The sequence below is a fragment of the Sipha flava genome, unplaced genomic scaffold, assembly GCF_003268045.1.
Source record: "Sipha flava isolate LNK unplaced genomic scaffold, YSA_version1 31_pilon_pilon, whole genome shotgun sequence".
NCBI classification, from domain to species: domain Eukaryota; kingdom Metazoa; phylum Arthropoda; class Insecta; order Hemiptera; family Aphididae; genus Sipha; species Sipha flava.
The window spans coordinates 16708-41162 of NW_020273002.1; the positions used below are offsets into that span (position 1 = coordinate 16708).

The 24455-nt window shown below is 29.7% G+C and overlaps 3 protein-coding genes across 4 annotated transcripts; all 3 read left to right on the forward strand.

Annotated features, from left to right (window-relative positions):
- Positions 1-840: 840 nt before the first annotated feature.
- LOC112686634 lies at positions 841-15452 on the forward strand. Of its 2 annotated transcripts, none has more exons than XM_025559014.1 (6): positions 841-2119; positions 4269-4411; positions 4490-4624; positions 9616-9928; positions 14639-14754; positions 15127-15452. In XM_025559014.1, the coding sequence occupies exons 1-6, from the start codon at positions 1869-1871 to the stop codon at positions 15252-15254; spliced, it is 1086 nt and encodes a 361-aa protein (XP_025414799.1). In that variant the 5' UTR covers positions 841-1868; the 3' UTR covers positions 15255-15452. The 2 variants fall into 2 exon arrangements, with proteins under 2 accessions (XP_025414799.1, XP_025414800.1); XM_025559015.1 differs by having other exon boundaries at positions 14654-14754.
- Positions 11994-13732, forward strand: LOC112686633. The gene is made up of 2 exons (XM_025559013.1): positions 11994-13565; positions 13643-13732. The coding sequence occupies exons 1-2, from the start codon at positions 12080-12082 to the stop codon at positions 13645-13647; spliced, it is 1491 nt and encodes a 496-aa protein (XP_025414798.1). The 5' UTR covers positions 11994-12079; the 3' UTR covers positions 13648-13732.
- Positions 15453-22850: 7398 nt separating the features above from the next.
- On the forward strand, positions 22851-24204 carry LOC112686630. Its single transcript, XM_025559008.1, has 2 exons — positions 22851-23073; positions 23966-24204. The coding sequence occupies exons 1-2, from the start codon at positions 23028-23030 to the stop codon at positions 24127-24129; spliced, it is 210 nt and encodes a 69-aa protein (XP_025414793.1). The 5' UTR covers positions 22851-23027; the 3' UTR covers positions 24130-24204.
- Positions 24205-24455: the final 251 nt, after the last annotated feature.

Consider the following 24455-nt stretch of genomic DNA (forward strand, 5'->3'; position numbering starts at 1 on the left):
TATACAGTGTTGTTCAATTTAGAAAACACTGAATTTCTCGGCCGGATCACATTGGAATAAATTGATTTTTTTTTTTTTTACAAGCTGGTGGTATATAAATACACATTTATAGATACATTTCAAAATTTTTATCATTTAGATCTGCGTGTGTGCAGTAAAAATGTTTTTTTTTTTTTTTTAATAGGAACAACTATTTTAAACATTATATTCGGATAGGCCTATTTTTATTAAGTCTTTTGATGAATCAACTATGGTTCTAAATTCAACTCAATTAACAAGAGCCATTTCAATTTTAATAAATAAGTAATACATTTTTTTTTAATATACTTAAAAATGCATAAAACCGTTTATAATTATTTACTATTGATTACTTGATTAGTATTTTTACGTATTTTTTTTATAAGTATTATCATTGATTATAAATACTAGTATTTATAATCAATGGTATTATGAACAAGACTAACACAATGTTGGTATACAATTATTTATTAAAAATCGATTAGGTATAACAGTTATATCGAGATTTGAAATAATAAGATAATATTAATTAGCATAGTTAATCAGATAATTTAATACTAGATAATCATAAGTTATATTAATAATAATAATATCGTTTATTGCACATGAATATGAACTACTATTAGATGTATAAACCGATAAATGATAAATTATACCTAATTATTAATTCATAATTATTTTTAAATAGATAAATTATTAATTTTATATATTAAAATTTAGATAAAGTAAATCATTTTTGTTTTGGTTGTTATAATATGAGTAATTAGGTTAAAATGAACAACCGAGAAGAAATGCAAACGCTTTTAATTTATGGTAGACGCAATAGAAATTATTTTCAGTCAGTAAAAACATATACTGAACAATACCCAGATCGGTACCATCCACCACACCCGTTGTTTATCAAAATAGAAAAATTATTATTTAACCATGGAGCATTTTCTGTAAAAGTAGTTCATAACCAACAAATTAGACAAGATAATATTAATGACGATGTGGAACTTCAAATTTTAGCATACATTTGATTGAATCCACGATCTTCGGTTAGACATTTTGATAAAGAAACTGGAATATCGTTCGGCCTTGTACATAAAATTAAAAAGAAAAAAACCAATACGCATCCTTACAAACTTGAATTAGTTCAACATTTACGGCCTGCAGATCCAAAATGAAGGCTAAATTTCATTGCTTGTATACTCATTTAAATCGATACACAATCATTATTTTTTAAATCAGATATTATAGACTAATGAATCTAAATGCACGAACAATGGAGTTATTCATAAGCAAAACAATCGTTTACTGTCAATGCCCATCGGGCAGTGGATAACCATTACCAAACTGCGTGGGGTACAAATGTTTGGTGTGAACTTATTGATGGCAAATTATTCGGTCCGCGTTTCTACGAAGAAAAACTTATACGCAAGACGATATTTAGCATTTCCAACGAACGTTTTACCATAGATGTTAGAAAACGCACCGTTAGCTACACGTCGACCTTCCGTTTCCAGCACGACGGAGCTGCTGCTCATAATGCTCCATACCGTTCGAGATCATTTGAATCGGGTGTTTAAATTCGGCATAAAAATGTCGGATGATTTCGAAATTACCGCGCGCAGTAGTCTCGGAATTCTCCGCACCGTCCCGCGATCGTACCTGACGACCATTATTTTCGCATCACGAACGCGCGTGTACATAACAACTCGCATTAGGCGTGCACGTAATAACACTCGCACCGCGGTACGTTAATATTCGTCCAAGTTTTCGTCTCGCGATCGCCCGACACTGTCACCCGGCAGCGCAAACGTAAACCGATCGCGTGTTGACCAACCCCGTGCGCGAACAGCGACGATATGAGGGCGCGCGATCGCAACGATGGACCGCCGACGCGCCTCCGGGACCTGATACCGGGTAGCCGGTTGGCGACCATGCTAGGCGATCTCCGAGTTCCCGTGTCGGCTGTGTGCGACGGCGACGACACGTACGAGGTGAACGCAACGGTGTTGGGAACGGACCGCGCGGGCCGGTTCGACGCGACCGAGTCGCTGGAGCCGTGGATGTTACCGGAAACGGAGCTCGAGTTTCTCAGATGCGTCGCGGGACGGTGAGCACTAGGGCGGCCCTTATTTTTTGATATTCGATTTTTTTTCAGTCTTACCCCCTAAATTGGTTCAACAAATTAAATACTCAAAATTGCATGTCGATAGATTAAATTTAACCCGTGCCCCCAGCCCTCAAAGTTTAAACACATGGTTCTATTCAACTAACCAGTTTTTTTTTAAAAACGATTGATTGCTATCTCGTTGTTTTTTCTCTTACAAAAATACATCCTTGACATTATTTATAGTGAATTAAATTTTCAATAACTTTTATTCTATAAACATTTTTGATTAACGTATTATTTATTAATATAACTAATTATGAAACATGCGAGTTTTTAAGAAACGTAACAACTAAATAATATTATTACAAAATGACAAATGTGTTACATATAATACAGAATTACACTCTTACTTTTTATGAAAAAATAGCTTCATTGGTTCGAAAAAAACAAATTAAAAACTAGTAATTCCATTTGTTAACATTTATATTTTAAAGTGTACAAATAAAAACAATTATAATAGTTCTAAAACTGTGTTTTTTAAACCGTTCGGTGGAAATCTTCGATAACTTGAAGCACGTATTGTTTTTGATGTTCATTTTTTTGTTAAGACCATATTATGAGCTGCACATACGTTTTACTGAGAACGCGATCCCCACGTTTTACCGTTTTCCAGGTGGACCGGTTGTTTTTATTCGAACCGATGTCGATTTACTTGTACTCCATCTGCAGCCCGATGCCGCCGGCGAACTTTTGTCCGTATCATCAGCGCGGTGCGCTTTTTACACTGATTGGTCCGGCAGACAATTACCATCTTAAGTCGTGTATAAACACGATTTCATAATTACAATTATTACAGTATTGTCAGTTCATTTACCGTCCGAATTAGAAGCGAACAGCCGGATCCGTATTTAAGATTTTGCCGCCCGTTTTTTCCCTAAACCGCAAAACTGAAAACAGGTTTCTTCGACTGTGCACTGAAAAGCCGCTTACAATTTATTTTCCCCCATTCCAGTGCACTGTTACACAATATTCGTAATCAATATAAAACCTAAAATAATAACCGAGTTGCAATTACTCAAATAAAGTTATTGACAATTGTCTCGGCAATATGGTACCGAATTGGTTCTCGAGATCCAACCCCACGTGCCAAATTGGTTCTCGTTTAATTACGAACATTTTCTTTCTCAATTCTACAGACTTAGGACTGTAAACTTTAAAGTAGGCTTGGTCAACAATGTGCGTTAAAAAAAAAATGATAAAATGTTTACAATTTTAAATCGGAATTGGAAGTCAACTAGTCATCACTTAGGTGTACGAAATACAAGTAATAAAGTACAATAAATACAATTTAAAACCACTGATTTGCAAATTTGAAGCTAACTTTCTTTAAATATTCAATTATCGCAATCTTCTCATTAATGTACTCAGTCATGCAATTTTCCAAGTATTTGTTATTTCTTTCCTGTTTGCTAGTAATTTGCTAGTCTCTAGTAATCTACAGTCTATTATATTTCTATAATCTATCTTATCGATGTAATAATTGTCTATATGTCATACATAAAGCTTTTAAAATTTTGTTTTTTGCTTTATATGCACTGGCCCGCTGGATTTTAATTTTTAATAGTATAGGTAAATTGTGTTAAAAATTAAAATTGTCACTATTTTATCTGTACACAAACGGGAACCAATTGGGCTATACCTAAAATAACTTTTTTGATCGGGAACCTATTCGGCTATACCTAATAAAATTCCTTTTTCAAACGGGAACCAATTCGTTTACTCCCATTGTCTCTTATAAGACTAATTGGTGGTACCCTTAGGTCTGAATTTCTTATTCTATATAAATCAAAATTTAATCAATATGTATATTTCGATAAAATACTCTTAAATAGATATAAACTGTATACGCTACTAAATAATCGCAATGTAATCATTTTAACATTTATTTTTCATATAATTTTACCATTCATAAATAATTTTACATTGAGAATGCGAAAAAATCGATTTTTTTTTTATTTAGAACAACTGTAAAAGTTTTTCCGCCCTCTTAAATATTTCATCGAGACTATTACCTCCTCAAACCACTCCTTAAACACAACCCTGTGAATAACTATTATTTCCTTATACACAATTTAAGTTTCCCTTGTAGTGATGATGCCAATTACGTTGAAGATTTTATTTCAAATGCAGAGAAAAATCATTGGTTTGGCGAAAAGTGTTTATTTTTGGATTTAAATTCAGGCAAAACAATATTAAACAGACGAACTAAATTGGTGTTACACTGCAATCCCAGTAAGTTACTGATTTGATTGTAATTACCTTATACAGATATGCATATCGTCTACACTGCAAATTATTTGTTTTCACAAGAACCACAGGAAAAAACTTTAAATCACCGTGTTTTGAATGCATCTAAACCGTTAAAGAGAACGAATTATGTGTTGGAAGAACAAACAAAACCGTATAACGTCTATCTTAATGCAAACAATGTACCAACATATTCAGGTAAACCTATGAAGCCCAAAGTAAACAATTTTCAACGGAGTATACCATTAGCACGTGGTTAGGTATTATCTGTATAGTATTTTGGGTATTTATATTTTTGAAAAATATCAAACGCATTTACAGTTATCATGGCATCATCTGAACGGCACTGTTGTAATTATTTATTGTTATAGACTGTAATGGTAATAGTAATAATATCTCTTAGATTTTTCCAAGGCACCATAACAGTGCCGTAAAAATCATAGGAGCAGGCGGTGCACAGCACCGGGGCCCGCAGGGTCAAAGAGCCCATAGTAGATAGCTGTCAATTTTTTTTTTTTTAATTTGATTTAATTTGATTCATAATTATTGTATTATTATCTTGTATTTAATTTTATATAAAAAAATGTAAAAGTCTTGTCCGTTTTATTTGGAATTGTTTATCTAAATAGTGGGAAAAATACTAAGCCTATAGAGACATTAATAGATTACCTTTATATATATAATTTTATATTTTATTGTAAATCCTATTTACAAAATCAATAATCATATATTCATATTATATATATTATCTATCTTTGTAGTTAATTCTACAAGTTTTTTTATTAATAAAATCTACCCAATATACAATTGCGATCTTGTATACTTTGTAATAACCCAAAAATACAAAAATAAAATAAAGGGGGAAAGTGATAAATATAAATGGTGGGGTGATATATAAATGTGGGTGTTTATGATGCATTAAAAATTTGTTACCTTCCTCCTTGTTTAAGAGGGGGCTCTCTGGTTGTGAAAATTCGAGAGCCGTTCAGCGCAATTGTACAGTCTGCCAAGCTAAATAAAGCAGCACTTGCTTGTTTTACCGTAGATCTTTAGATATTGATATGAGGTTGAAAAAAAAGGACAAATACAAAATTTAAATTGCACTAGAACCAGATACTCTTCAACACTCGTACGAAGAACACAAGTCGAACGTATTAAAATCAAATAAATAAATAGTCAAATAAATCGCACGTATAAACTCTCTCGTTAATCTTATAATCGGTGCGCACGCACAGACGACCAAAGAAAAAGAGAGTTGCTTCGTTGATCTTACGATCGGTGTACATGCACTGACGACCTAAGATCAAGAGCTCCGGGATGGGTTGTATGTCCCTGTTATATAGGGACGTATGGTGGCATGGACCGTGGGTCGGTCCTTTGAAGATTAGACTTTATTGTTCGATCTGTGTTGCCCGTGCGGGTATCGAAGGAGCCTTTATTTATTTATTTAAAATGGTTTAAAATCATGTACATATGAATAGTATACATAATTATAAAATATTTGTGCCGTCTTTTACAATTGAATGATGCACATCATTACAAACTACCAAATTGAAGCTTTACACAGAATTATTTCAGTGAGAAAATTATCCATCGTTTCTTCAAAATTCGATACATCCACAAATACTATCCGATCTAAGGAGTAAAAAATTCCCATAGTGTGAAGTTAGTCAGACTTTTTTATGTATCTTAGGAAAGAGGGGCCCATGTACATTTGTCTGCACCTGGGTCTTTGACACTCTACTTACGGCAATGCACCATATCATTTATTTTATATGTTTTTACCTACAATTAGTTTTTTTCCCTCTTATTCACAACCCTTTTTTTTTCAGTAACCATTCCATATCATATAATTATATTGTTATATTTTTTAATAGCTATCTTTATTAATTAATAATATTTAATTATAACCTGTATATCCTATGATTGAAGTATAATATAAAAACGTAGTCCATGTGTGTCCCACAAATACACACACACACATAACGAAATTATATGGTTTCCTTTTAAACTACCTCACATTGTATACTGCGTTCAAAATATTACTGTTCAAATTATCTCTATTAAAAACATATTCAAATATAAAATTAAAATTTGTTTATTTTATATACTTCCAAAAAGTAATTTCGAAATGAATATTTTTTTATGTTAATTTTGTTAGCGTTCTGAGGATGAGTATGTATTGGCCAGAGGTGTATTTAGGGTGGGATGACGGAGGGGGGGGCAATTTCTCATGGGCGCCAAATGCTGAATCCCTTAAAAGGGCGCCGTCGCTAGGGGTTAAATTGCGTTCAAAGTGAAATTATAATAGAATAAAATAATTTTTATTTTTTAGATTTATTGAAAAATTAATAATTATATTATTGATAATGAATAAGTGATAACCTGTATAATAAATTGTTCATTATCATAAAGTTATTATTACACAGAGCTCGGCTATAATAGACAGGGGCGGAACTAGGGGGTAGAAGACGCGGATTCATTCCCGGGCGTACAATTTTAGAGGGTGTAATTTTTGTAATTATTGACAACTAATTTGATATTTTTTACTTTGTTAAATACTGTTATTAGGTTAAAACTCAATAAGTATGATTATACATTAATTATTAGAAAAAGTTCTTGAGTAAATTATTTGATTATTGGTCTATGATAGGGTGTAATTTTAACATTTTCCCCTGGCGTGAAAATTCCTATAAAAAAAATATATATTTATTTATTTTTTATAGTTTATAATTTATAAGTTAGATCTTTAATTGTGATACTGAGTAATATTATTCTACGGACAGATTCGTATTTTCTAGTCTATGTGTATATGCTGTTTACTTATTTGTGTGTTAATCACGATTTATGATAATTATTATTTATTAGTAAATGCGACATCATAATTATAAAAAATCTGTAAAGCTTAGAACTGTATATAATATGGTATATTAACAACATTTTGGAACGATATATTGGAAAAGTTCAAATGTATTAGTAAAAATCTGCAGTGTTCACATTGATTTAACAATAGTTGTGACTTTATATAATTCATTAATATATAATATTCAAGACTTACGAAGTAGTTTTGCATATTATGAAAAATTGGGTAAAGAAAAATCTAGTGTAGATAAGTACAAAATTGAAAGAAAAAGAAAAAGGAAAATGCTTTATGGAGAATCAAATCAAAATAATTTAACATTTCAACAAAGCGACTAATTTAGAATAAATACTTTTACAGTTATATTAGATTCATTACTTACAGAGCTACACAAAATAATGAAATCTTATGATAAAGTTAATATAATATTTGGTTTTTTTATTCGATCTTACTAAATTGCCAATATCCAAGGTCAAAGAACAAGCCATGCAATTGCAAGTAGAATATCAAGAGGCCCTCGGTTTTTCATTCTCCAATGAATGTATTCATTTTCGTAGCCATTTATCTGGATTAAAAGATAATAATTTGACGATAATTGTTTTAGACTTGTACAAAATATTTAAAGATTTTAATATTTCTAGTTTATATCCATATATTGAAATAGCATTACTATGTATGCTATTATGTAGTCCGGTATCAAATTGTTCAGCAGAACAATCCTTTAGTGCATTAAATATAATTAAATCCTGCTTAAGATCAACTATTGATAATGTCAGACTAAATTCATTATCTGTACAGAGTATTGAATCAGAAATCACCAGAAATGATACCAAATATAAAAAGTAACTGAAGAATTTTCTCTACAAAAAGCTTGTCGTAAAAATATATAATCGTAATTTAAAATCTTGTTTATTTTTATTTTCTTATTATAAACTTATTATAAACATATTACATTCCTTTATACATATATAATTAATGTTATTCCATTTTCATATAATGTGTAGAAAAAAAAGTAAAGGCTGAAAATATGTATAACGGGAATCATTTTTAATAGCAAAAAGTAAATTTATTATTAGAGGTGACTCAAAGCTATTTTGAGGCTAAACACCCTAGAGGGCACCAAAATGTTTGTACCTAGGGCGTCAAAGTCGTAAATACCCCTCTGGTATTGACATTGAATTATTTTAACTAAAAACAAATCAGTAAAATACAATAGATATAACCATGTAATTAAATTTTACAGTTAAACATTTTGAATATTTTAACCATTGATTATAAATACTAGTATTTATAATCAATTATTTTAACGTACCTACCCGATTCTTCATCGTTAGCTGTGTTACTTTCACATTTAAAATGTACAAAACACAAGTCATAATTCTGAAAATGTATCCAGCCCAGTTGGGTTGGCCGATATTATTATTACTTCAATAACATTTTATCAAATCGAACTTGAAATTTATTACTTCAGTTCAAGAAATCAAAAGTACGTTATCAGCACTGTATATTGTAATCTCAGAACTACCGTATTGATTGTAAGATTATGATTGGGAAACATTACGATTGTTATTGACCAGAGCAAGTGGGATTGGCGTAACACCTTTCGCCCAAAAATGAACTTCCTATTTTTTCTTGCGTACTCTTTTCGACCAAATTTGATCAAATAATTTCCTCTTTCCGTCTAAAAATATTTGCATTCTTTTAGCCCACGACCTCACGTTCGACAGTTTGGGAGACATTGTTTGGAAATTATTATAATAAAGCTATTTAGTACAACATGCTAGAGTAAAAGTGGAATAATAAGAGAACTCCCACAAGGAGACGGCTTCTATTACCTACTCTTTAAAAATGTATTGTGTTTGGGTACCCTAAAACAATTACTAACGCAATATTGGTAAGTATTAGTCATTAATTGCTACAATATCGTTAGGAAAATGTTCATATTTTTTCGCGATAACAATATTATCATGTGATTGATAAATCGAACTGAATGCTACAGACCTTATAAACTCATGCCGCGTTAACTCTATCAAACTGTTGGATTTTATCTTGGTTTTTTGTAGTTGATTTTCTCTTACTTTCTTGTTAAACGTATGCTATATAATTTGATATAAACATATGCATGTTGTACAACTAATGATATGGTTCGTTGTTTCCATGACCAATCAGATCATTGTTTTGTAGACAAAACATTTATTTTACGAAAACCGTACGCAGACGGTTATTTGAGTACGCGATTTTTGTACACTCGAGTTAACGTAGAATAAAGGTCTTTGCGAATAAACGTGTAACCATATCCGATTGATCACGCGGATTTACTGTTCCGCAGAAACTCCGGCCGATCAACGACGCAACGAAAACCGGCCGGCACCTGCAATGCATCCGCGACATCAGCAGCAGCAAAGCGGTATTTTCATCCCTGCGGTGCGCAGACCAGTGTTGGTGTACCGTCCCGTGGCCGTCGTGCCTTGCCTACCACCCGGTTTCGTGTGCCAGCAAAACGTGTGGACGGGCAACTTTTACCGACCGTTCCCGGTCCAGCGATTCCCGCAACCGCTGTCACTGCCGCCGCCACCGATGTACTTCACCTGGGGCCCGATCAACAATACCCAAGCACCGCCGTCAGTCGTCACCGCCCAACAGTAAGATCTGTATACGTATTAGTGTGCAACGGTATTTTTTTTTTTTTTTTTTTTTTTTTTGTTTGTTAATAATCTCCAAAACCACTCGTTCGATTGTCAAACGTTTTGTTTTTCAACGAACAAATTGTGTTGCGGAGAAGGTTTTACGCCCGATCTTAATCGTCCGGGTTAATCGAGTAATCATTCAAAACGCCTTCAATGTCCATCACGGTTTTCCCCCCCTCCCCCACGTTTCCGCCGCATTTGTATACAAATTACCTAATAAACACACAGACAGGTTTGCATTCTCTCACCGTCAATTTCCCTGTTGACTATCCGAATCCTTCGAACCCATCCGAACTTTCCCCATATTAGCTTAAGTTAAAGGTCGATATATTCCGAATGTGTTAACACGTGATTTGAATGCACCACGATATTGTGTGAAACGGCACAAAATAAAATCCTTTAAAACAGTACCTCCTGAGTGGAAGCTGACATTTTTACTGGCTACGCGAAAGGTGGTTTTGTTTATATTCCGAAAATTCTTACAATAACAACGTCTATATAACAATATCAACGATCTATATAAGTATCTTAGAAAATCTTCAGGCAGAAAATTACAATTTATTACACCGAATTAAATTATTTTGAATTAAAAATAACTATTCTGCTCCCTGATAAAATGTCTGATGAATAATATCTTAAATTCTTTACAAAAACTTATTTAATTTAATTAATTTAATTAAGAATAATAATTATTGAATCACTTTAAAAAATTAGACTTCCATGTTAAAAATAAAGACCTTGGAAATAATATCAATTATGTTCGTATGTTTTTGATTTATATATATAATTACATACAAATAATTTTAATTAATATCAACTTTAATCTGTGCTTCTGTGATCGTCAGTTACGATCGATCATCAATACATAATGAAAAATGGAATATTTTGTCATTGTATTATCAATAATTATGTACATTTATAAGTCAAGTGCGTAGAGTCAATATAAACACTAAATACATTTTTTTGACTTAGTATAATGCGAAATAACTTCTTCATATAAAATATTTCTATAATTGACTAACCTTAATTATGGTCATGCTTACGTGCCTGTACAATGATTAACTATGGATCATTGGAAAAAATTCAACCAGCAGTTATTATCATTATTGAGTCCATATAACAAAAAAAAATATTTAAATAAGATACAAATAATTTTATAAACATTTATCTAGATACAGATAAAAATAATAATAAAATAGATACAATTCGTTTTCCTGCATATCAATAACAAAAATTTTATTTTTTGATATTCAAAATAACTCTCTGTATCATCGGCCATTGGGTATTGTCATATTTAAATGTTATTTAATAACTTTGATGATACGATGAATTTGATTATAGATATTAATAATAATACTATAAACCTACCTACGTGGTATATTCTTTAAACTAATTTTATAAATCGCTATTCCAAGAATAGATTTAATAATTTTAAGAAATTCATAACGATTCAAAATTATTCATGGATATAAAATTGTATTAATTTAAAAAAGTTCAAATTTATCTAGATATATTTTTTTCATCTTAGTTAAACAACAGATTACTTAAACAAAATGTATCTAAATAAGATAAAATATAAGGGCGTAGCACGATTGGATACATATACTAATCATTAGAGTACGGATTTTGAAGGCATTTGCCTTTTTTTTCTATTGCTCTAAAACGAAGCTATGTCAGCTACAAATTCTATTTATACTGATATACTGCTATGCACGACATTTTATTTTGCTTTTTTTTTGCTTTTTTTGCGTTTTTTGAATATTTATGCTTTTTTGGGCATTTTTGGTACATTTTTCAAAATGTGTTCTAAATAAACGTATTTGAAACGTATTTTTTAATTTTTATTTTATTGTAAAATAATGTGTTTTCCAATATCGTATATTGTATATGGCTGGCTCAATCGATTTTATCTCGTTATGTTTGATTTATAGGTATGTTTATCGATGTAATTTAGATACGTATATAGCTTATTGAATATAGTAAATTATTTTATCTTGAAACGACAATAATTTGCTTTTGCTCTGGAAATTATCTACTCAGAATTACAGTTTAGTTTTCGTTGCAACACCGTATAGTTCGTTATTCTTACCGATAGTCACTTACAAAATGCCAAAAATTATTAATTGTAGTGCTCGTCTTCGCAATTTTGTAAAAGAATTTGGTGAAGACATTTTTTCTTGTGACAATGCTGTACTTTTTTGCAAAGTATGTGGTGTTAAAGTATCTGCCGAAAAAAAATATAATATTCAACAACATATCGCTAGAGGTAAACATATCCAGCAGCTAAATATTAGAAATCAACAAGAAAAACCAAAATCTCAGCTTCTAGTCACAGGTATGTCAATGAAGTCATCATTCAACGAAGAACTGTGTAATGTTTTTTTGTCCGCAAATATCCCTCTCACAAAATTAAATATACCAACATTTCGCGATTTTCTGCATAAACATACAAAACAAATTATTCCTAACGAGTCTACGCTTCGAAAAAACTATATAGATCAATGCTATACAAATACTATTATTAAAATTAGAGATTACGTCAGGAACAAAAATGTATGGGTGTCAATAGATGAGACTACTGACGTTGAGGGGCGATATGTAGCCAATGTTATAATTGGTACATTGGAAGTAGACAATCCTGGAAAAATATTCCTACTTAACTCAGAGGTGTTAGAAAAAGCCAATCACTCTACTATATCTAAATTATTTGACAGATCTCTTTTTATATTATGGCCTGAAGGCATACTTCATGACAACGTTTTACTTTTTGTGTCGGATGCAGCACCATATATGGTAAAATCAGGAAAATCTTTACAAGTTCTTTACTCAAAAATGGTGCATATAACTTGTTTGGCACATGGCCTACACAGAGTGGCAGAACAGATCAGAATAAATTTTCCAGAAATTAATAGTTTAATATCAAATATTAAAAAAGTTTTTTTAAAAGCTCCATACCGTATTAATTTGTTTAAGAATTTGGCTCCGGGTATTCCTCTACCTCCAGAACCAATTATTACTCGTTGGGGCACTTGGTTAAATGCCGTAAACTATTATTGTGAACATTTTCTACATATCAAAAATGTTATACTTCAATTGGACTCAGATGATGCACTGGCTATTAAAAACGCTAAAAAATTAGTCGAAAACCCAGAAATTGAAGAAAATTTAATCTACATAAAAAGTAATTTTGGATTTTTGGCTACTGAAATTACACGTTTAGAAACATCTGGGATGCTATTATCAGAATCCGTGTGTTGTATAGAAAAGGTTAAACAACAAATTAAACAAGCTTTGGGAAAAACGGGAGAAATGGTTACAAAAAAACTTGATGATGTACTAAACAAAAATTCGGGATTTAAAATTCTTACCATAATATCAAATATTCTAAAAGGCGAAAAAGTATTAAGAGAGGAACTTCCTGAAGACTTAACATGTGATGATTTAATCCATTACAAATTTGCTCCTATTACATCTGTTGACGTCGAACGTAGCTTTTCAAAATACAAGCATATATTGTCCGATCGTCGTAGAAAATTTTTATTTGAAAACTTGAAAAAAGTTTTGATTGTCCAATGCAACTCCGATGATATAGGTAAAAAAATCATTTAATAACTATTATTTAATTTATTTTTTATAAATTATCTTAAATAGAATAAATTCAATTTACAGATTAATAATTGTGGAAGAATGAAAACTCGAAGAAGCAGGGTTGTTAATAAGTTTATTATAATACCTTTTTTTTTAAATAATTTTAATACTTTTTTTGTGATAAATTTTTTTTAAAAACCTATTTTTAATGCTTTTTTTAAAGCTTTTTTGGAAGATTTAGACAGCTTTATTGCTTTTTTTTTAGTGCTTTATTTTAGTTTTTTATTGCTTTAAAATCCGTACTCTACTAATCATTTATCACAATAATACAGAAACGATTAACTATCTTCATAGGATACGGTTTGTGAAACTATAAATGTTTCAAGTTCAGACGTTCATGAAGTTCAGTTCCAATTTTGATTTCTAGTCGGCAATAGGTTTATTTTATTCTTTGTAATATTATAAACGTAAAAATTTCTTATGTTTTTGAAACCAGACATGGGAAAACGTGCGTCACGATTTACAATAATTTTTAATTTACTAATTTTAATTTATAAATTTAGTGAATTTAGAGAAAATAAAGATACAATTAAAGTCTTACGTTGCACAAATAAATAATTGTCTATAAATTGCGTTAACATTTTTATTAATATATAGTTTAATGTGTTATTTTTTCAAGATATATAGTGTACCCAAACGGTGTATTCATTTATACCCTAACATATTGCACTTAGGATCTATTGTATCCAAACGTGTTACGGTCGAATATAAGAAATTATATATTATTGATTATTTATCTAGATAATCTCAACATTGATTATAAGCGTACTTATACTTGTATGTACATTGATAATGTACAATTTAATATTTTTAAAAAAAGAACTGGACCAAATTTAAGTTTTGTTTTAACTGATTATTTTTAAATATTAACAAAACATTGACAAATTTTAAACAATAATATTACATTATTATTATTATTGTTATTAATAGTATAATATGATGTTAAGATAATACTGAAATTAATTTTTCTATAGAAATTAATAATATTAAATTAAGCGTTTATTAATATTTTAATAGAGATTATATTTGCAGTCACAAAATCACTTATTCACACACAGATAATCAACAAAAACCATATGAGAAGAACGAATTTGTTGACGATGAATGTATTAACAAAATTGTTTCAACCATAGGTAATCCTCCGTTTTCATAATACAATCCAATAATGATAAACAACGATATCGTATTTCGATATCGATATCGAAAATCTATATAAATTCGTTAAAATTTCTATTTTCTATAATATGAAAACTTCTTTTTTTTTTTTTAATATAAAAATGTCAAAAGAAAATCAGTACATTTTGAATTTATTATTGTACTGTTTTTAATTGTATAAATTATATCGTTTTATAATTTTTCGATATTGCCATACGATATCGATCTTTTTAAATATATCATTGTACAAAACTACAATCAAATATTATGTATGATTTTATTGTGAATAATATTTATGGGCTTATATGGTTTAAATAATAATAAATTAATGTTATTAATTGTTTTCGTAGAAACAAAGGATAAAAATGCACTTAGAAGTTTTTTGTTACTATTAAAAAGTGTTTACCCGAAAAAGCTTGAAGAATTCGATAAAATTATGACTTTGATGGATTACATAAATTCACAATTACCTATGTAGTCGGAGTAAATATTGTAACATCACTTATGAAAAATACAAGTATACGTTTTATGGAGATCATCCTTCAACATTTTGTATAATATTATTTTACGAACGCATGAACGATCACGATATTGACTTGTTATAGAACCAAAAATGTCATTACACGAATATTTGTATTGTATTAATTTAGAAAAGAAGCTTTTATTTATGTTATAATATCACACATTTTTTCAATTAAATAATTAAAACATGAACTATAACACATAATATAATTATTAATCAAAAATTATTTAATGACTTTTTTATTAAGGAATTAATAATTTATGCAAAGTGGCAAATGGTAAATTGAGTTTTAATTATTATTCTCAGTATGAAAAATTACGTAATATTGGATATTATTGTGAACTTATTAATTGTAATATACAGATTTTAAATAAAGCAAAATTATTATTGATCAAGGTGATTGAAAAAATACCAAATTTGAGCTAAGCGTAGCTTTGGGAGGAGATATTGCACAACATAACTGGACAGTGACACAAAGAGAGTTGAACCAGTACTGCATGTGCTATTGAAAGGGAAAGGTGTTAAGATCAACGGGTGCCATAGAGAGCTGAAAAAATGCAGTTACAGTTACCAACTAGTTATTTCGAACTTGTATAATTCTTATGTATTGGAGTTTACAGATTAGGTATATTTTTTAGTTGCTAATACAAGTATAAGATCTTTGAAAATAAAGAACTAACCGATCGGTTGTTTGAAGTGTAGTCGTTTTTACAAACCAATATGTTAATGTAATACACATTTGCACGTCGTTTTTCGCTTAGAGCTAAATTGTAGTAGATTCAACTACAAATTATTGTTAAAATATTGAATTTATTGTAAATGCTTGATTTGTACACTCAAACTCTAGATACAACAACATCAGTATTGAAAATAACTATGTAACTAATCATATTGTATGTAGCTAAATCTCTGATATTCAGTTTTGAAATTGAAAAAAAAATTAGACAAAATTCCAATAAATAATCTATTTAATTTTTTTCTGAAATACTGCACCCTTTTAAATGAGTCATTGCCATGTTTTTTAAAAATAAAACTATATCAATAGAAAATAAATCTAATACTTCATCTACTATTTTCTGCATTAGTGTCTTAGTTATGGTTGGTTTTTTATATAAATTGATGACAAATGGAAATACATTTTTAGTAATAATATTTTGATAAGATGTATTTGAATTATTTATCGGCGTCGAGAAAGTAGCACCCCTTCGCCCAATGTATCCAGAGTACATTGAAATAGTTCTACCCTGACATTTAGTGGTTGGGGTAGCCTGGCCTTCCAGGTTGGGGGTTAAGCGCAGGGCTAACAACCCTGCCTTGTAAAAAAAAACCATATGTTTAGCACTCAAACACTAAGTCTCGGACTCGAAAAATGGAAAAATGACTTGAAACCGGTAATTGGAAATGTTTTATGGTACATAGAACCTTAGAACCCTGTACAAACCCAGAGCGGCTTTAGATCTAGTAAAAGAAACAGAAAAATATAAAATGAAATGCGTAGCCTTACAAGAAGTTAGATAGGAAGATGTCGGAATAACTAAGATACCACAAATAACTATATATTTAATGTGTCAAAACGGACACAGTTTAGGGACGGGATTTGCTGTACACGAATCGATTATTCTTGCAGTATAAGACGTTAAAGATATAAAGCCAAAACTATCAACTTTAACTCTAAAAACAGATTATGTCGATATTACAGTAATGAATGTACATTCACCCACGAAAGAAAAGAACGAAGGGGAAAAATAATTTTTCTTTGCCACACTAGACAATGTGTTTGACTCCTCCGAGGGAAGCTTTAGAATAATGTTGGGAAATTTTAACGCAAAATTAGGCCAAGATGTAGAGTATAGAAATTATATTGGTACCCATAGCCTACATACAATCACCAATGATAATGGAACAAACAGTGCGCGTAGATTGCGGTCAAAGGGATATTTTCGTACATCGTCGCGATTCACTTCAAAAATTAAATCATTATTCCTCGACGCCCGAGTAACGATCAACTCTCGTATTAAACATTTAAAATGTATCCAAATTAATAATAGCACTTTTGAGCGTGGCCAATGGAAATGAGTAAACGGTGCTGCGTACATATGTACGGTTCATCCGTCGTAATATTACCGGGGGAAAAAAAATAAAATATTTAACCCTTAACTACACGCGCTGGTGTACTTTGTACACCAATATTTTTGTTTATCTTGTTCTATTTTGGTTTTTATTTGTTTACAGTTATTCTCCTCATCTAACCTTTTCTTATTTAATATGTAATAGTTATTAATCCATTTCAGTCGTCATTTGATGTTTGTAGTCGCACAAACAAGCTCCGACTTAAAATATTTTTGTATTGATGAACGAAATACACCGCGCGTGTAATAATGTAAGTAATTTTTACGTCTTATATTGACTGATAATTCCGTTTATTTTTCTAATATCTAATAATTATATAATAATTATATTATTTAATCATATTATAATTATTATTATAGGTCAAAGCTTACACCAAATGATGTGAATGATATATTAGATATGGAAACGTAAAAATTATTTGACAATAAGATATTTTTAATTTTATCAATTATAATATAGTAATAACATTTTTTTTAAAAAAAATTTTATAATTAAATTTAAAACAATATTAAGTAGTACTTTGTTCTTTTATTAGTAAATGAAGTCAAATATACATGCAATACGACATTGATTTCTGTGTAAAACAAATTGGTGTATAAAATACACCGCGCGTGTAATAATTGAAAAAAAAAATGGCGCGTGTAGCTAAGGTTTAAATACAAAAATATTGTTTCCAGAGATATGGGATACTACTGTTTTGTTTCCGGATCATGCGAACTCCGTTCTAAGTATCAAAACAAAACGAGGAGCACGGAGAAGGTATGGGTGTGGGGTAGTGACTTCGCTTTGTTGAACACAAGCACAGTAAAATAAAGATTACGAACGTGGAATTAATAATAATGATAACATACGGCACGATAATAGGCGTGGAATCTCGTTTTTTTGTGATAAAATTAAAAATTAAAAACCTACAAGGATAATGTCATTTGAAAGTTAATTTAAAAAAAAAATAAAAAAATAAAAACATGCATGAGAAAAATGGACGAGCGCGTGCGGCATAAGTTCTACGAACTGATATTTCACACCCGAGGCCAGGCGATAGACATTAAGGCGACGGATTCTTGTAATTTCTTATGAAGTTTGTAGCAGCGCGTGTATGTGCAGTTTTAACAATAGGTATTATTGCTGTAATGCTTATGAAAATGGCAAAAATAAATAAAACAATAGGTTTTTCGACGTAGTTTTACGGAATATTATAATTCCTATTATTATTATTATTATATTCATTATTACTATCGTACTAACGCGTACTTAACCGCCGCGAAATTGACGAAACGTGCAGAGGCCTACAGTTGTAACACATTGCCACATTGGCCACGACAGAAGAAATTAAATTACGTAAATTCGATTGGGTAAATATAAATGCAATATTCCGTCACAAGAATTTTGAATTTCTGAAACCGATTACCAGACCATTGCAGTAATACTATATGCATATGAAATATATGCAATTAGTGTATGTTTAGTTGACACGATGTAATATCGTAGCTGTGAAATGGAATCAAAAAAAAAAAAAATTTTAATCGCATACATCGAATCGAACATGAGCGACGATCTAAATGAATCGATGATCGCAGAAACATAACTAGTCACATGCATTTATATGCTCAAAAATGTCAAATATGCAAAATAAGTTTGCATATTTGCAATCGAGATTTCATGAATCAAATTGGTATCATAATAGGGTATAATTTTGGTTGCGCGAAAAAATACGCCAAGTCATAAACATCCGAGAAGCTCTAGTAATAACAAATCGCTTTATACATGACAAACAATTAAAATAAAAAAATTAAGACACTTTAATTGAAATTATTATGAAATTGGATCTTATTCATCTCGATCTTCATAGCATTGAGATACCATATACATGCTCAAATTGTCAAAGTTCAATTATCTACGTTCTAGTCCAATACACAGATTTGTATCGACTAAAGGAGCGCTCAACTTCAACAGAGGTTATGGGTGCAAATTTCATATTTCCAATGTTCAAAGGAGTAAGCTCTACCTGCAATAATACCCCATTCATTCCGCAATGTATATCTTTAATTAATTTTAGGCAGTTTAAACCAGGATTTTTGTTTAATTTATAATGATCCGAAAATTCTATTAATCTTATTTTTACACATTTTTCGAGTAGTATAGGTATTGTTAACGTTAACTTTATTGGTCATAACTATAGTTGGTACAGTTTTTAATGCTGGAGTGTTTTTTAGTAGCGGTATAACAATTGATTTTTTTATAACTCATTGGAAATTCTCCCTCAGATAAACATTTATTGAATAGAATAGATAACGGTATTGTTTTGTCTATGTTTGTAATAATAGAACACGTATTGTGATTGCTACATTACATTATTTTTAAAACTTCATAAAAAACATGAATATTTGGATGGGGTGAATAAAAATATTTCCGAAACGCTGAGTGGAATGCTTCACAGGCATTTGTTGTTCTTTCACCTGATAATTACACGATAATCAAAGAAAGAGGGAAAAGTTGCATTTTCATCAATAAATGTATCAATGAGGTAATCGCAAAATGTATTAAGACGAATATCGATCGGCGCAATAAATGGGAGTTGGTAAATTGGGTCCCGGGAAAAGAAAAGTAGAAGGTAAGTTGGATCCCGGGGAAAAAAAAGGTAGTAGGTAAGTTGGGTCCCAAGAAAAAAAGGTAGTAGGTTAAGTCCATGGTAAATAATTTTTTTTTAAATATCTAATAATTTTTATTAGAAGTCAATTTTAATATTACGTTTTTTATTACATTATCGGTAAAAACTTAAAAGATACGAATTTAACAAATTAAAATCGACGTACTGTACGCAATGCACGCTACTAAAAATATAGTGAAAATGTTCAGATTTCGTACACTCGTGTCTGTGTGTAATCATAAGAACTATCATCAATATTGGTGTTAACTGATTACTGACACACGATATACAACAAACTAATATTCGTATATGCCTATATACGTATCTTAATTAGACATAATCAAACACATTACGAAGCTATTTGATAACAATGGAATCGATAACCGATAGAAACAGTGTGAATTGTCATTTGTTAAACGACTACGGCGAGGTAGTATAGTTAGTAGTTGGGACTCAATTTACCTACTAACTTTTTTTCCCCGGGACCCAACTTACCTAATATCTTTTTTTCCCGGGACTCAATTTACCGCTTTCAAAATGTACAAAAAATATCGCGGACTCAATTTACCTAACCCCCAATATCTAATGTCTAATAATTATACCCTTTTTATATCGACGCAATAAATGTATAACTTTTTTCCATCCCATAATTTTTCGGCGCAATTGATATAAAGCCATCTATTAATTAAAAAATTGTATATATCAAAATAAAAAAAAAAGAATCATTCAATATGATGGTTTAAGTTTAGGGATTTCAAAATCTCGTAACCCTACTTATTACTATTATCCAGTTCGAAGACTAAAAAGAAAAAGGACGAACTTTCCTACCATTATTTAAATAGTAAATTTATATATTTGTACTATAAAAACTGTTTTTCTATATATAATGAGTAATGAGTATTTGAATGTAAATTAACATGAACACATATGGGAGTGCTTATTTCGAAAATGAGGGTGCTAAGCACACCTAAGCCCCACTCCAAATTGCGCCTATGGATTTAATGGAACAAAATATAACAGAAAAAAAAACCATTACCAAAATTAGTGAACTATTTATCTAAGCCCAACGAGTTTAAAAAGATTACAATTTTACTTGCTTGTTTTATAGCTGCGAAACCTCACAGCGCTAACGTTAAACAAAAAATAAGTAAAAGCAATATTCTTAACCCTTAGCTACATGCGCCATTTTTTTTTTCAATTATTACACGCGCGGTGTATTTTATACACCAATTTGTTTTACACGGAAATCAATGTCGTATTGCATGTATATTTGACTTCATTTACTAATAAAAAAACAAAGTACTATTTAATATTGTTTTAAATTTAATTATAAAATTTTTTTTAAAAAAAATGTTGTTATTACTATATTATAATTGATAAAATTAAAAATATCTTATTGTCAAATAATTTTTACGTTTCCATATCTAATATGTCATTCACATTATTTGGTGTAAGTTTTGACCTATAATAATAATTATAATATGATTAAATAATATAATTATTATATAATTATTAAATATTAGAAAAATAAACGGAATTATCAGTCAATATAAGACGTAAAAATTACTTACATTATTACACGCGCGGTGTATTTCGTTCACCAATACAAAAATATTTTAAGACGGAGCTTGTTTGTGCGACTACAAACATCAAATGACGACTGAAATGGAGTAATAACTATTACATATTAGATAAGAAAAGGTTAGATGAGGAGAATAACTGTAAACAAATAAAAACCAAAATAGAACAAGATAAACGAAAATATTGGTGTACAAAGTACACCAGCGCGTGTAGTTAAGGGTTAAATCAATAAACTGTCAAAGTTTGTAAGTAGAAACGAAAAATGAATATAATTTTAATAATTTTAACATAACTGTTCTTCAAAATAAAAATTTACAAATATTACTGAATTACAAATATAGTTAAATCAAAATAACCGCCGCATCAAAGATACACCTAAAGACATAAAACAAGAATTGTTTAATAGAATTCTTATGGATGCAATAAAAATAAAATCTAAAAATGAAGAAAATTTAAATAAAATAAAGTTTACAAAATAACGTTCTAACATCGTGTTATGTATTATACATATAAGCATAATGAAAAAAAATTGAGGGTATTAATTAAAATAAAATATTTTAAACAAGAATGTTTATTATTTTATTTCTTCTTAATAGAGTACATTTTAAATTATTCCTAAATGCTGAAAATGTTATTATTTGTAATTATAATTTGATATTTTATTTCATGATCATAGTTTTATTTTGATAGGCTTTTTTAAAAAAAAAAATGCATAGTTGAAAAAAATCCTTAGAATAAGTCCTGATCTACCTCATATAAGCCGGTCAAGTAAAATAACGTAATTTTTTTTTGTTTCAAAAAAATAGTATAATATGATTATAGTCATTAGTTATTGTTCTGATAACTTATTCGGTTGCATGGAGGTAAAATATTATTACAAGAAAACAAAAAAATGTACAAAATTTTTGATTTTATTTAACGTTTACTTCGTTGACCGCATAAAAATCTCTCTAACTCCAGGCAAAGGGAAACTACATACTCTTGTTCATAATACGCGCGAAATCGAATCACATTATAATTATATTATATTTGATTTTATTATGAAAATTAAATTAATGAAATGCACTGAGAGTCTTTTGGTTCAGATGTCGATGTCAATAGTTGATCGGCAATCAGCAGACTTCGCCGATTGTAAAACTAACAGCATCCCGCTCCGATGCCTTCTGACTACTTTTACGTACCATTTAATGACCGAAATCGGGAATACTCACACGTGCTCTAACGTCATACTGAGTATTGTTGATAGTCGACGGAAGGGATTTGAAAAACTTCCTATATAAACGTCAGTCCATCCTTAACACTTAACCATTCCAACGCAGACGCTACATAACAAAATAAATTCTTACGAAGTCAACAAACACGCTTACAACATGAACCGTAACACAGCTCTGTTTTTCTTTGTCGTCGTCGTCGTAGGTAAGTTACCGTATTAACCGTTGTATGCAGTAATTTTAAAATAATAAAATAATAATAATAAAAATTATAATTCAACCAATATTTTATAAATTTAAATTGATGAGTATAGCGTACACTTTATATACTACGTCACTTGTATTCGACTAAATTATTTTGTTTTCTTTATATAAGTTTTTCATTTAAATTTTTTCACTTGATTTTAATGTTTTAATTAATAATAATTGTAACTAATGTGAAATAAATTTTTTTCTTCCATAAATACAAGTACAAAGTTATAATAGATAAAAACAATCTAAATATTTTCTTACATTTTTTTTCTATATTATTGATAATGATATATAGTTAATAAGTTTATAAGTAATAAAAGTTTATCAGAAGAAATATTTTACATATTTATTATTTTTAAATCGGTCTAAATAATCCTATTTTATTTAAAGTTAATGTGAATAATTTCATATTAAAAAAAAAAAAAAAAAAAACATTTAATTACTTATAAACAATATATTCGTAGTGCACTGATCATGTATAATGAATAATATTTTACTTTTAATTCGCATTTAAAAATTGTATTCATTCAACATTTATAATTTTATATTAAAAAATGTGGATAAACGTTACTTAATATAATTGCGTGGTACATATATTATAACATAACAGTTTATAGTAAAATTCGAAAAATGTATAAATCAATAATATTTAAATAAATAATATTAAAAAAGGAAAATAGACTCACCTATTATAAATCATAATATATGCCAAAAATCAATTACTATATTTAAAATCCTTAGTGTTTCATTCATTCATTACTCAACACATATTGAACCTCATGGCTAGGCCCGCTATTTCTATTTCACAAAAATCTGAGAAACCTAATTTTATATTTATGTTTCAGTCTTGTTGGCCGTTGCTACTGAAAGCAACGCCGAATGCAGATGGCTCGACTGTCATGCACATTCTGCAGGAGACTGGTGCAACATTTTGGGACCCGGCTGGAAAATGGTAGAATGGCGCCGGTGCAACGGATTGTTGGGAAAATCTGAAAAATGCTGCAATTAATGCAACCTCTTTTCTTTTTCTTTTTTTTTTGTTTCATTTGACTTTGTTTGTAACAAAGTAATTAATATTTTTTGAACGAATATACTTATAGTTTAGACAAATATATAAATATTACTAACACGCAATTACCAAGTGTATTTTTATGTCCCTCACATTTACTCAAAATGTTTTGTTTCACTTTTTACCTAAGAACAGAATTGTGTGATTTCGATCTTATATAGTTCGATAAATCGTCTAAAGAAAAAAATATTACATTTCATCAAAATGGCAAATCGTGTGATGTATTACAAAAGTAATCATGTTGAGCTATATGCATTGAAAATAAT